Source organism: Theropithecus gelada, chromosome 7b (assembly GCF_003255815.1).
Source record: "Theropithecus gelada isolate Dixy chromosome 7b, Tgel_1.0, whole genome shotgun sequence".
NCBI lineage: Eukaryota > Metazoa > Chordata > Mammalia > Primates > Cercopithecidae > Theropithecus > Theropithecus gelada.
In genome coordinates, this window is record NC_037675.1 from 74,875,562 (window position 1) to 74,890,347 (window position 14,786).

At 46.1% G+C, this 14,786-nt stretch overlaps 1 protein-coding gene across 1 annotated transcript in view; it reads right to left on the minus strand.

Annotated features, from left to right (window-relative positions):
• The window catches only part of HEATR4 (HEAT repeat containing 4), a 50,695-nt gene that overhangs the window by 24,931 nt on the left and 10,978 nt on the right, over positions 1-14,786 (minus strand). The window contains exons 6-10 of the mRNA XM_025392967.1: positions 10,644-10,847; positions 8,663-8,806; positions 6,009-6,170; positions 4,836-4,996; positions 3,164-3,268 (exon numbers count right to left, since the gene is read on the minus strand). Of these exons, the coding sequence (XP_025248752.1) occupies positions 3,164-3,268; positions 4,836-4,996; positions 6,009-6,170; positions 8,663-8,806; positions 10,644-10,847 (776 nt within the window). The remainder of the gene's footprint in view (positions 1-3,163; positions 3,269-4,835; positions 4,997-6,008; positions 6,171-8,662; positions 8,807-10,643; positions 10,848-14,786) is intronic.

Consider the following 14,786-nt stretch of genomic DNA (forward strand, 5'->3'; position numbering starts at 1 on the left):
CCTGGACAAACCAGAATAGTTGGTCACTCTATAAGTGCACTTCTCTCAGAGAGGAATGAGCAAAGATTACTACACGATGATTGCGTAAACGTGCCCATGCTGTTCTCCCTGCTAGAAGTATCTCCCTTCTCTACTCCTACCTGGTACTTGATGTCTTTGTACTCTTCCTTTACGATTTAGCTCAAAAGCATCTCCTTCCTATCACACTGATCTTTTATTAAAAATTTTAAAAAATAAAAACATCTCCTTAGTGAAGTCTTCTTTGCCCCTCGTAAGCACAGGAAATCCCCACAACACCTCATAGCTGCTTCTGTTCTAGCTACTTACAACATTTACTAAGGGAAGACTTAGCCCTGCACCCCAGTGGTAGCATAGTGCCTAGCGCACCAGACGTGGTCAGAAACTGCATGCTTACTGAATGAGTGAAAAGACTTATAGACATACTGCCTTTCTTAGCTCCAGCAGGCTGCCATGAAGTCCTCATCATCTTTACCTCAGCCCCTGCTAGCTCTGCATGTCTTTTTACTTTCAGTTGACAATTCTAAGTGCCAAGTGCCAAGGAGGTGAAGGTACAGATGAATCAGATGTTGTTAAAGTGATATTGTTAAGATGCAGTTTCGGATTGAGCTGGCCTAAGATGAGATTTTTGCATTTCTTTTTTTTTTTTTTTTGAGATGGAGTCTCACTCTTGTTGCTTAGGCTGAAGTGCAATGGCACGATCTTGGCTTACTGCAACCTCCACCTCCAGGGTTCAAGTGATTCTCCTGTTTCAGCCTCCGGAGTAGCTGGGATTATGGGCATGTGCCACCACGCCTGGCTAATTTTTTTTTTGAGATAGAGTCTCGCTCTGTTGCCCAGGCTAGGGCACAGTGGCGCGATCTCAGCTCACTGCAACCTCTGCCTCCTGGGTTCACACCATTCTCCTGCCTCAGCCTCCCGAGTAGCTGGGACTACAGGCGCCTGCCACCACGCCCAGCTAATTTTTTGTATTTTTAGTAGAGACAGGGTTTCACTGTGTTAGCCAGGATGGTCTCGATCTCCTGACCTTGTGATCCGCCCGCCTTGGCCTCCCAAAGTGCTGGGATTACAGGCGTGAGCCACCGCGCCCGGCCTGTTTTTTTAGTAGAGACGGATTTTCTCCATGTTAGTCAGCCTGGTCTCAAACTCTCAACCTCAGGTGATCTGCCCTCCTCAGCCTCCCAAAGTGCTGAGATTGTAGGTGTGAGCCACCGTGCCTGGCCGATTTTTGCATTTCTAATAAGCTCCTAGGTGATGCCTGTGCTGCTGGTCCAGGACTTTAGCAGCAGGGTGCTATAGCACTTGAGACAGAACTAACCCAAGTCCAAAACGTTTTCAGGTGATTACTCTATTGAGTGGCCAGATTTTGTGCTTCCCATATCAAAATGTCAGGGTTACAGAGTGGAGGGTGTTCACTTATCATGGAAATGGCAATGTTCTAGGCTATTCTGGAGATACCCAAAGTTATAAGGAAAAGATGAAGTAGCACATAGGAAGAAGGGAAAGCGCCCATTTGGACACCTGAAGATGATTGGGAAATAATGGCAAAAACAAAGTGTTGCCTGGAATTCCCTCTACAGTTCTAGCTGAGCCCCACCATCTTCACTGACAGTTGGTTTTTTTTTTTTTTTCAGATGGAGTCTTACTCTGTCGCCCAGGCTGGAATGCAGTGGCGCGATCTTGGCTCACTGAAACCTCCGTCTCCTAGGTTCAAGCGATTCTCCTCCCCAAGTAGCTGGGATTACAGGCGTGTGCCACCATGCCCAGCTAATTTTTGTATTTTTAGTAGAGACGGGGTTTCGCCATGATGACCAGGCTGGTTTCGAACTCCTGGTCTCAAGTGATCTACCCGCCTCAGCCTCCCAAGGTGCTGGGATTACAGGCATGAACCACTGCACCGGACCCCTTCACAGAACTTTAAGCAATAAATTTAACCCAAACTAATCTCTCTCTCTGAAAAGTTTTAAAAGAGTACCTTATATTTATTGCTTGTTCTTGAATCATCTGTATATATGAGTCTTATTCCTACCATAGTGTTAATTTTGTGAAAGCTGGGATGATGGTTTTTTGTTTGTTTGTTTTTTGAGACAGAGTCTCGCACTGTCGCCCAGGCTAGAGTGCAGTGGCACGATCTCGGTTCACTGCAACCTCTCCCTTCGAGGTTCAAGCAATTCTTGTGCCTCAGCCTCCCAAGTAGCTAGGATTACAGGTGCCAGCCACCACGCCTAGCTAATTTTTGTATTTTAGTAGAGATGGGGTTTCACCATGTTGGCCAGGCTGGTCTCAAACTCCTGAGCTCTGATCCACCTGCCTTGGCCTCCCAAAGTGCTGGGGTTACAGGTGTGAGCCACCGCGCCCAGCCGGGACTGTGTTTTATATGTGTGTGCCAAACACTCAGAGAACCACCACAGACACTCATTTAGATGGGTTTTTGGGTAGTTTAAGTCAGTGCTTCTCGAATGATCTTTGATGAAGAACCAATTTTGGGGGGAGGAAAATACGCCATTGACTGATAAAGTCTGTTGATATTGAGGCAATATCAAATTACTGTAAACGTTTCTTTCTTTCTTTCTTTTTTTTTTTTTGGAGATGGAGTCTCCCTCTGTCACCCAGGCTAGAGTGCAGTGGTGAGATCTTGGCTCACTGCAACCTCAGCCTCCTGGGTTCAAGCATTTCTCCTGCCTCAGCCTCCCAAGTAGCTGGGATTATAGGCGCCCACCACCACACCCAGCTACTTTTTGTATTTTTAGTAGAGATGGAGTTTTCACCATGTTGGTCAGGCTTGTCTCAAGCTCCTGACCTCGTGATCCCCCCGCCTTGGCCTCCCCAAGTGCTGGGATTACAGATGTGAGCCACCACACTCAGCCTACTATAAACGTTTCTAATCTCCTGTCAGTTTTTGTGCTATTTCATTGTGGATCAGTTACCAGCAGTTTGTGGACCAGCACTGCACTGAGAAGCATTGGCTTCTAGACAGACATGCTGGCATTTGAAGATAATTCTGGGCTAGAAGTAAGAAGTAGTGATGTGGGAACAGAGATCTGTTTGGTAAGAATGGGATACTACATAGCAGCAAAAAGTAGAAGGCCTCTGTAGCTCAGCCTCTTTTAGGCTTTCTGTCCTGGAGGAAAAGAAAGAGGTTTACCAAGCAGACGTTTCCACTGATCCGGGAGAAAACCTGGCAGGCCACAATCCGGTTCTTCCATTGGCAGCTGTTCAGCTCCACAGCAAGCATGGTGTGTATCAGGGTCTGAGGAAATGGAAGACTTGTATGGATATTCACAATCACTTTTAGAGATACTAGAACCTTGAAGTACATTCTGACATGGCATCCTGCATAATTAATGTCACCAGTAGACTCACAAGAGATGGGGCATGTTTCCGTCTCAGCCAACTGACTCTGGGATCATAAATTGGGGAACAAAATACAAATTTAATAACCTAAACAGAAAACTGGGACCTTCCTTTCCTGACTTTGTTTTTACTACTAAAATGATTTTTATATACCTCAAGCTTATGACTTTCACATTACTATTGAAAGTAACTAAACACAAATGTAGGTCTCTGCAGTTTTCAATGGTAAACTTCTAGCAGAAGCAAATTCTACATGTCACAACTCTTCTTGCATATGCAAATAGAGATTATTTGCAACCTAATTCTGACTTTTCTCTCAGCTAACTGTTGTGACTTCCCCTTGTATACACCTCTACACCCAGGTTTACTCATGCTTATTCTACCTTATGCTTGAGATCATCAACCCAACTGACTGCATTTTATCTAATTAACTAATTGTTTAATTAATTTTTTGGCCGGGCGCGGTGGCTCAAGCCTGTAATCCCAGCACTTTGGGAGGCCGAGGCGGGCGGATCACGAGGTCAGGAGATCGAGACCATCCTGGCTAACATGGTGAAACACCGTCTCTACTAAAGAATACAAAAAACTAGCTGGGCGAGGTGGTGGGCGCCTGTAGTCCCAGCTACTTGGGAGGCTGAGGCAGGAGAATGGCGTAAACCCGGGAGGCGGAGCTTGCAGTGAGCTGAGATCCGGCCACTGCACTCCAGCCTGGGTGACAGAGCCAGACTCCATCTCAAAAAAACAAACAAACAAACAAAAAAATTAATTTTTTGAGACAGGGTCCTGCTCTGTCGCTCAGAATGGAGTACAGTGGTGTAATCTCAGCTCGCTGCAGCCTCAACCTGCCAGGCTCAAGTGATCCTCCCACCTCAGCCTCCTGAGTAGCTAGGATTACAGGCACACACCACCATGCCTGACTAATTTTATTTCTTTTTTTGTAGAGACAGAATCTCACTATATTGCCCAGGCTGCTCTTGAACTCCTGGACCGAAGGGATACTCCCACCTCAGCCTCCCAAAGTGCTGGGATTAAAGGCGTGAGTGACAATGCCCAGCCCAGCTGCATTTTATTGTATTTTATTTGTTTGAGACAGAATCTTGCTCTATCACCTAGGCTGGAGTGTAGTGGCGTGATCTCAGCTCACTGCAACCTCCACCTCCCAGGCTCAAGCGATTCTCATGCTTCAGCCTCCCAAATAGCTGGGACTACAGGTGTGTACCATTGCACCTGGCTAATTTTTGTATTTTTAGTAGATATGGGGTTTCACCCATGTTGGCCAGTCTGGTCTCAAACTCCTGACCTCAAGTGATCCACCTGCCTCGGCCTCCTGAAGTGTTGGGATTACAGGCATGAGCCACTGCCCCGGCCCCAGCTGCCTGTTAGATGGCTTACATTCACTGACCTCAAAGACCTAATTGCTCCCCAAAACTGTTTCTTTCTCTGACCCGGTAATGGACACATACTGTCTTCTCACTCAGATGGCTCAGGAGGATATAAGACTGTTCCTCAGTGTCCTCATTCCTCTTTGTAAACAGCTGGTGGAGGATCCTCTTAATCACAGGGTAAGTGGCAGTACCTTCCAGAGCCAAGCACTGAGCTGCAGCCCAGCTATCCACACTGTTACCTGCCACAGTTGGGTGAAAAAGAGTTCAGAATGGTGATGTGTTTTCTCCCTAGAGAACAGCCTTTGAATTGATACCCAAGGCTGCTAGCCACCTGATATCTCACTTCCTTGTACCCCACTCAGTCTAGAAATACAATTCCTTATTTAAACCATATTTAGAAGAATCATACTGGCTGGGCACGGTGGCTAACACCTGTAATCCCCACACTTTGGGAGGCCAAAGTGGGCGGATCACCTAAGGTCAGGAGTTCAAGACCAGCCTGGCCAACATGGTGAAACCCCATCTCTACTAAAAATACAAAAATCAGCCGGGCATGGTGGCACGCGCCTGTAATCCCAGCTATTTGGGAGGCTGAGGCAGGAGAATTGCTTGAACCCAGGAGGTGGAGGTTGCAGTGAGCCGAGATCCCACCATTGCCCTCCATCCAGCCTGGGCAATAAGAGTGAAACTCTGTCTAGAAAAAAAAAAAAAAAAAAAAATTTAGTCCAGCTACCACTTGGTGGCAGTATATCTGTTTTGTTAAAGTACCTAGAAAGAAAAATTTTCTTTTTTTCCTTTTTTTTAAGAGACAGGGTCTTGCTCTGTCACCCAGGTTGGAGTACAGTGGCACCATCGTGGCTTACTGCAGCTTCAACCCCCTGGGCTCAAGCTGACTCTGATAAGCATGTATACATAGGTCTGCCTCAGCCTCCTAGGTAGCTGGGTCTACAGGAGCACACCACCACACCTGGCTAATTTTAAAATTTTTTATAGAGATGGGGTCTTCTTATATTGCTCAGGCTGGTTTAGAACTCCTATGCTCAGGTGATCCTCTCACCTTGGCCTCCCAAAGTGTTGGGATTACAGGTGTGAGCGACAGCGTCTGGCCTTAATTTTCAAATGGTCTGACATAAATCTAAACCCAATATAGCAGACATTGCAGAGCATGACAGTGGAGAGGAAAGGACTGGGAAAGCTGATAGTGAGATGTCTATCCCATATTTCCAAGTCAGAAGTAACGGAGTTACTCACCCTTCAGAATGGCAGTCTGCATGATGTTCTGGGCAAGGGGATTATGTGACTGTATGGCATATTGGCATATTGCTGCTGCCATCCGCACATTGGCATTCTTGTCACAAAGAGCAGCCTCTAGGGCAGGCAGTAGAACCTCCGGCAAGTCCTGGATGGTCTGGTCTGTGATCAAAAGAGCCAGGTAAGAGAGTACTAGCTCCTTTGCTTTTCTCACACACAGCTTCCTTTCTACAGCCATGTGGTGGCCAACCTCAGTCCCAGTTGCAGTTGCTTAGTGCTATATAATATAATTACAGTTTAGCTGAGCCCTTGAGATGGGCAGGATTTTATGCTCAAGGTGTTAAAGCTCAACTCTGTGCTGGTATGCCAGTTCCCAGTCCTTCATCATCTGGCCTCTAAACAGCTATATTCAAGCTGAAGGAGAATGTTTCCAGCTATGCTACAGTGAACTACACCATTAGTTTTAGTGATTAAAAGCAACCAATTTGCCCCATGAGCCTTTATATAGATAGACAGATAGATATAGATATTTATTTATTTATTTATTTAATATATTTTTTGAGACAGAGTCTCGCTCTGTCGCCTGGGCTGGAGTGCAGTGGTGTGATCTCCGCTCACTGCAAGCTCCGCCTCCTGGGTTCACGCCATTCTCCTGCCTCAGCCTCCCGAGTAGCTGGGACTACAGGCACCCGCCACCTCGCCCGGCTAGTTTTTTGTATGTTTAGTAGAGATGGGGTTTCACGGTGTTAGCCAGCATGGTCTCAATCTCCTGACCTTGTGATCCACCTTCCTTGCCCTCCCAAAGTGCTGGGATTACAGGCGTGAGCCCCTGCGCCCAGCCAAGCCTTTATATTTGTAAGAACAATTATATTTAGGTAGTGCTTTATAATATAGTGTTTTCACATTGATTATCTCATTGTCTTTCAATGTTGGTTAAATTAGGCAAGGTAGGTATCGTAGAGCTCACCAGGGAGTCTTTTTTGGTTCAACTAAACATTAAGGTTCATAAGACTGTCATGGGCCATGCATGGCACCAGAAGGATATGGGACAGGAGCATAGTTTGTCAACAGGGCAGCAGCATCCCTATTGGCTGGTGTTGTTTTTTTGTTTTTGTTGTTGTTGTTGTTGTTGTTGTTTGAGATAGAGTTTTTGCTCTGTTGCCCAGGCTGGAGTGCAATGGCACAATCTTGACTCACTGCAACCTCTGCTTCCTGGGTTCAGGCGATGCTTCTGCCTCAGCCTCCCGAGTATCTGGGACTACAGGCACCTGTCACCTTGCCTGGCTAATTTTTGTACTTTTAGTAGAGATGAGGTTTCACCATGTTGGCCAGGCTGGTCTTGAACTCTTGACCTCAGGTGATCCACCTGCCTCGGCTTTCCGAAGTGCTGGGATTACAAGCGTGAGCCACCACGCCTGGCCTTGGCTGGAGTTCTTAAGGCTGTCTTGAGCATTCCACAGAGTCTTGGGGACAGCACAGGAGCATATTGTTTATTCACTGGGTGAAATTATGCTTTACAGGAACTAATATCTCTTATAAAAATTCCATAGACACAATTCTAGGGTCCACAAAGGGCTGCCCTGTTATAAGTTATAGTATCCAGGGAGGCCCAAACTATAGTGTCCCTATCAAGTATTTATATTTCACTTATAACTCTTCTCAGTCCCAATGTAATTTATCAATCAGGGTTTATATCATAACCAATGTTGCCTATAAAGGTGTTCTTATCAGGTTTTTAGGGGAACAGGTGGGCATTTAACTGAAGTTCAAATTCTCAAGTAGGAAGGGGAAAGGTTTGTTATCCCTTTGTCTGCCACTACTCTCATTTTATAGATAAGGAAATTGAAGCTCAGAGAGGTTAGCTAACTGCCCAAGGAATGGCACAGCTGAGCCCATGAATCATATTTTAAGATTTTGTCAGGCGCGGTGGCTCATGCCTGTAATCCCAGCACTTTGGGAGGCTGAGGTGTGTGGGTCACTTGAGGTTAGGAGTTCAAGACCAGCCTGGCCAACATGGTGAAACCCTGTCTCTACTAAAAATACAAAAAAATTAGCCGGGCATGGTGGCATATGCCTGTAGTCCCAGCTACTCGGGAGACTAAGGCAGGAGAATTGCTTGAACCTGGGAGGCGGAGGTTGCAGTGAGCAGAGATCGCGCCACTGCACTCCAGCCTGGGCAACAGAGCAAGACTCTGTCTCTAAATCAATCAATCAATCAATCAGTCAATCAATAAAGCATGGGATCTTGGCTGGGCACAGTGGCTTATGCCTGTAATCCCAGCAGTTTGGGAGGTTGAGGTGGGAGGATTACTTGAGGCCATGAGTTCAAGACTAGCCTGGTCAACATAGCAAGACACAGTCTCTACCAACAAAAGAAAAGAATGGGATCTTCAAGGTGGGAAATGTTAACTTCCCTGCAGGCCACTGAGCAAACAAAAGGTGATGAAATGTAGTTCAAAAATTACTGGACTAGAAGTCTGGAATTTTAATCTCATGTCTATTGCTGATAAGCATGTATATATAGGCCAGTCTCTGAGTCTTGGTTTCCACATTTGTAAAATAATCTCAGATCAGCCCTGGGTCCCTACCAGTCCAGATGTTCCATGGCTTTATGAGTTGCTTATGTTCTCAAGCAGTTCAGCTTTAGCTCTCACCTGAGTCCCTCTGGCTGGTGGCAATCCGGGGCCGTTCCAAAGCAGCTGTGGCACATGTGGTGATAGCTTGGATCCGAACGTCATCATGCAGGTCTCCCAAGCTCCGAAGCAGGTTCTCCACTGTCTCATGGTGCCACTCTATGACTGAGCCACAGTGAGGGAAATGAAAAGAGAACCACCTAGTTAGGATTAGATATCGTGCTGCAGGCAGGTGACAAGAAGTCTGCCCTTCACCCAGAATAATTCAAGCAAAACATTAGGTCAGAAGAATAAAGGGCCCAGAGATGGGGTCTTTAGGGAGTTATTTCTCTGATGATCCATGTACCCTCTTCAGGTAAGTTCCCAGATAAAACTTCTCCCAACCCCATCGTATCTATCTCGCTTTCGTTAAATAAGTTTTTGTTGTAACCATCTGGGAAATAAAAGGGACAATAAAACAAAGTAGTTAAGGGTACTTTGTTTTCAGACATACCTGGTTTGGGATCGCAGTTATTAGCTGTGTGACTGTGGATAAGTTACTTAACCCTGAGCCTGAGATTTCTTATTTGTAATACGGGCATAATACTAGAATCCACATATTGAGTTACTCTTAGTGTTAAATGAGTTAACTAGACAAAGTGTTTAGCAAAATGCCTGACAAGATAATGAAGGTTCAATAAGTGTTAATTATTGTGGTTTTCATTAGGTTCTTTGTCTTTGAGGGCACTTCCATTTGGCTTTCGACATCTTCTTCATTTTAGTTGCTAACTACTCTTTTGGCAGGTATCAGACTTTTATTTCAAAGCTCCTACTATCTGTAGGTGCTTCCTTCAGTCTTTTTTGTTGTTGTTTATCTGATCCAGTTTACCTAATGGATCGCCTCTCTTTTTCCTGCACTAACTAAACTTGTCTATCATGTTCTGAAAGCCAACAGCTGTTGAGTTCTCAAATACCATAGCTTTCAACAGTCCTTGCCAGGCCATTACTTTGTCCCAGGCACTCAGACTTCTACTCTCCTATCTTTGGAGGCAAAGTAAGTATAGGATAGCCCCAACTCTACGAATGAATTTTGGAGAGGGGTTACTGATACCGCAGTCAACTACAACATGGACAACGGTTGGACAGCATATTTTGTTCTTCCCTTCATGCATCATTTACATAAAGTTTGGAAATCAATAAGATAGGGTCGCCTGGGTGTAGTGGCTTACGCTTGTAATCCCAGCACTTTGGGAGGCCAAGGCCAGGAGATCACCTGAAGTCAGGAGTTCGAGACCAGCCTGGCCAACATAGTGAAACCCTGTTTCTACTAAAAATACAGAAATTAGCCAGACATCGTGGCACATGCCCATAGTCCCAGCTACTCGGGAGGCTGAGGCAGGAGAATCGCTTGAACCTGGGAGGTAGAGGTTGCAGTGAGCCAAAATCAAGTGCCATTGCACTCCAGCCTGGGAGACAGAGTGAAATTCCATCTTGGAAAAAAAAAAAAGGGCTGGCGCGGTGGCCAAGGCAGGCAGATCACCTGAGGTCAGGAGTTCGAGACCAGTCTGGCCAACATGGTGAAACCCCATCTCTACTAAAAATACAAAAAGTTAAGCAAGCGTGGTGGTAGGTGCCTATAATCCTAGCTACTCAGGAGGCTGAGGCAGGAGAATCACTTGAACCCAGGAAGCCGAGGTTTCAGTAAACTGAGATCCCACCATTGCACTCCAGCCAAGGCAACAAGAGTGAAACTCTGTCTCAAAAAAAAAAAAAAAAAGATAGGATCCCTGCCTCTGAAGAGTCTTCAGGGTAATGAGTTTCTACAAATTACTGAAGTAATACCCACCCATGCAAAAAGCACCCAGATATATGTCAACTGAAGTTCATCTAACACCCAATGTGTGAACCAGATTTTTACATTTCACAAAGGAGGGATGGATTTTTCAAAGACTGAGAAAGCCTAGTCCCAGATGAGAACCACTTCTCACAAACATACAGTATCTCAGGACCTCCCTTCACTCACTCAGAGCCCAGGCAGTCTTCCATTCCTTCAGCATCCTCCGCAGGACCACCAGTTCCCAGGTGACATCCTCCTGCAGTGATTTTGCCTGCTTCTTCAATCTCCTGGTCTTAATAGGCACATCCTCCTCACCCACCTGCTGCAGCATATCCTTGGCGGGGGTGGGCAAAGCAGTCCAGCGCAGGGCTCCTTGCACAGGTCTGCAAGCTGTGCAACATGGCAGTGTGAGGTCTTCTTACCCCACTGCCTTAGGCCCTGCCACACAGTGGCCCCAGCTTGCATCCTATTCTCATTCCTGACTAATACCAAAGCAAAACCCTCAAGAGTGAATTTCCCCATAATTATATGGGGAACTGAGTACAAACACACAGGGAATTATGGAAAGTCCTGACTACAGACATGGTAAGCCATGATGATGATGGGGGTGAGAGATTTGTGGGGGGAAATTGAGATATCTACAAACCTTTTTATAAGTTTAAGGGTTATCTTTAGGAACCTAAATCTTTAGGAACATAAATATGTTTATACGTAATGAGATTTGCTCATAAAATTCAATATTTGATACATTGCAATTTAGTGTCATTGGCCATTATTTCTAAAGTATTAAGTTTTCCTTTTAATGTTTTTAATTTGGGGAGAGTAATGGTGCTATAAGCTGTGAAAATTTAAAGATTTTAACATCTCTGAGTTTTTCCTCATGACAACAGAAATTTGAGAACAGAAAAAACCATAAATATTAAATATAGTTAGAAAAGCTATAGTTGGCCGGGCGTGGTGGCTCACGCCTGTAATCCCTGCACTTTGGGAGGCCGAGGTGAGTGGATCGTGAGGTCAGGAAATCGAGATCATCCTGGCTAACACAGTGAAAACTAAACTGTCTCTACTAAAATACAAAAAATTAGCTGGGCGTGGTGGCATGTGCTTATAGTCCCAGCTACTTGGGAGGCTGAGGTAGGAGAATCGCTTGAACCCGAGAGGCGGAGGTTGCAGTGAGCCAAGATCATGCCACTGCACTCCAGCCCGGATGACAGAGCGAGACTCCATTCTTAAAAAAAAAAAAAGAAAAAAAAAGCTATAGTTACATTTTCTGAACTTAATGTTTTTCATGGTGTCAAATTTAGAAAGCCTCTTTCTCAGAAAAAAAGCTGTAGGGAGAAGAAGAAGGGAAAATGATAACATTTCCAGACATACTAAATTTATTATTCACACTGCCTATTAGTCTCATGTTCTAATCAGTCACTATCAGCCATTCCTGTTTTTTTCCAAGATTTCATTCCAACTCTTAACATGTTTAGATTTGCTCTGAATCAATTCTTTCCTTTGAGCAAGGAAGGCATAACATTTCTTTCTTCTAATGTAAAAAGAGTCCTGTGAGGCGTGGTGCAGTGGTTCACGCCTGTAATCCCAGCACTTTGGGAGGCTAAAGCAGGTGGATCACTTGAGGTCAGGAGTTAGAGACCAGCCTGACCAACATGGTGAAACCCCATCTCTACTAAAAATACAAAAACTTGCCAGGCGTGGTGGCGGGCACCTGTAATCCCAGCTACTTGGAGGCTGAAGCAGAAGAATCACTCGAACTGGGAAGGCAGAGGTTGCAGTGAGCTGAGATTGTGCTCCAACCTGGGTGACAAAGAGAGACTCCATCTCAAAAAAAAAAAAAAAAAGAAAAAGAAAAAAGATTTCTGTGAGACTCCAGGGCAGTTTAGCAAAGATGCCCATATAGTGCATCTCCTCCACATGGTCCCCACCAGCTTGGGACATGCTGGGGGACTCAGCCACTCTGCTGAGGCCTCCCTCCTTTGTGAGGTAGAGTATGTGCAACTAGGAGCTGTGGAACCACCTCTGACAGGCCAGCTCACACTTTGCCATGTGACCCTCCCCGACTTCTCTCAGCCGACTTGAAATCCCTCCTGAAGAGGTGAGAAATAGCTGAATTAACCCCATTTCTCCTATATCCCTCTGCTCAAGGAGTTAAAATGGATTTGTGGTGAGCAAGTCTTAGATCTCTGATATTTAACCCCATGGGAATAAAAAATACAACTGCCAACATTTACTTTAGTTCCAGTCCTTTGGGTTATAGATGGATAGAAACACATCCACTAGCCACCTTCCACATCAACAGTCATCTAAAGCCGGGGTCCCTAACTCCCAGGCCATGGGCCTATACCAGTTCATGGCCTGTAAGGAACCGGGCCACCACAACAGGAGGTGAGTGGTGGGCAGGCAAGCATTACCGCTGAGCTCTGCCTCCTGTCAGATCAGCAGTGGCCTTAGAGTCACATAGGAGCATGAACCTTATTGTGAACTGCACATGTGAGGGATCTAGGTTGTGCATCCTTTATGATAATCTAATGCCTGATGATCTGAGGTGGAACCGTTTCATCTTGAAACCATCCCCACCCCGCTGGTCTGTGGAGAAATTGTCTTCCCCGAAACCAGTCCCTAGTGCCAAAAAGGTTGAGGACTGCTCATCTAAAGGGAGCACATAAAGTAATGACTCTTGGCGGGGCACAGTGGCTTGTGCCTATAATCCCAGATCTTTATTTGGGAGGCTGAGGTGGGAGGATCCCTTGTGGCCAGGAGTTTGAGACCAGCCTGGGCAACATAGTGAGACCCTATGCCCTGATCCTCCTGCATCAGCCTCGCGAGTGGCTGGGACTCCAGGTGTGTGCCACCACGCCCCACTAATTTTTGTATTTTTTCGTAGAGACGGGGTCTCACCTTGTTGCCTAGGCTAGTCTTAAACTGCTAGGCTCAAGTGATCTGCCTGCCTCATCAAATTGTATGGTTTGACAGGATTAATTTTATAGTATGTAAATTCAAGCCCAATAAAGCTGTTATTGAAAAGGAATCCCCTGGCTGGGAGAGTGGCTCATGCCTGTAGTTGCAACACTTTGGGAGTCTGAACAGGGTGCATCACTTGAGCCCAGAAGTTTGAGACCAGCCTGGGCAACACAGTAAGACCTTGTCTCTACAAAAATTTGCTGGGTATAGTGGTGTGCACCTGTAGTTCCAGCTACTCAGGAGAGTGAGGTGGAAGGATCGCTTGAACTCAGGCAGGTAAAGGCTGCAGTGAGCCATGATTGTACCACTGCACTCAGCCTGTCAAGAAAAGAAGAGAAGAGGGAGAGGTAAGGGGAGGGAGAGGGAGAGGGGGAGGGAGGAGAGGACAGGAGAGGAGAGGGAGACAGAGAGAAAGGAAGGAAAGGGAGAAGGAAAGGAAGGAAGGAAGGAAAGGAAGGAAGGAAGGAAGGAAGGAAGGAAGGAAGGAAGGAAGGAAGGAAGGAAGGAAGGAAGGAAGGAAGGAGAAAAGAAAAAGAGGCTGGGCACAGTGGCTCACGCCTGTAATCCTAGCACTTTGGAAGCCGAGGTGGACAGATCACGAGGTCAAGAGACCAAGACCATCCTGACCAACATGGTGAACCCCGTCTCTACTAAAAATACAAAAATTAGCTGGGCATGGTGGCGCGTGCCTATAGTCTCAGCTACTCTGGAGGCTGAGCCAGGGGAATTGCTTGAACCAGGAAGATGGAGGTTGCAGTGAGCCAAGATCACGCCACTGCACTCCAGCCTGGGCAACAGAGTGAGACTTTGTCTCAAAAACAAACAAACAAAAAAAGCCAGCTTGTGTGGAAATCCTGTGGCTATCCACAGCTGTCTGGCGGGGCAGAATGTGCCTGTGCCTCCAAGGGTAGACTGGGCCCAGGGAAGGACTTCTTGCCAAGTGGGTGCAAAGGCACAGCTAGGAGGCCAGGCAACCCTGTCAGCCAGGCGTGGTGGCATGCACCTGTAATTCCAGCTACTCTGGAGGCTGAGGCAGGGGAATTGCTTGAACCAGGAAGATGGAGGTTGCAGTGAGCCGAGATCATGCCACTGCACTCCAGCCTGGGCGACAGAGCAAGACTCTGTCTCCAAAAAAAGAAAAAAAAAAAAAAAAAAAGAATGGGTGACAACTGCTGTTAGTTTCTGCACACCACTGGGCCCATCTGAACAGTAATCCTGCAAAGAGTTATGGGAAATGGAGTCTTGTGGAGGATGTGCACATTTTGTTTCATAAGCTAATTTCTTGGCCACCTTCTTTCCCTCTTTGTCTTACAGAGTGAAGAATGATGAACTTGTGAAAGTTCAGGTATGGGTGGGCTGAGT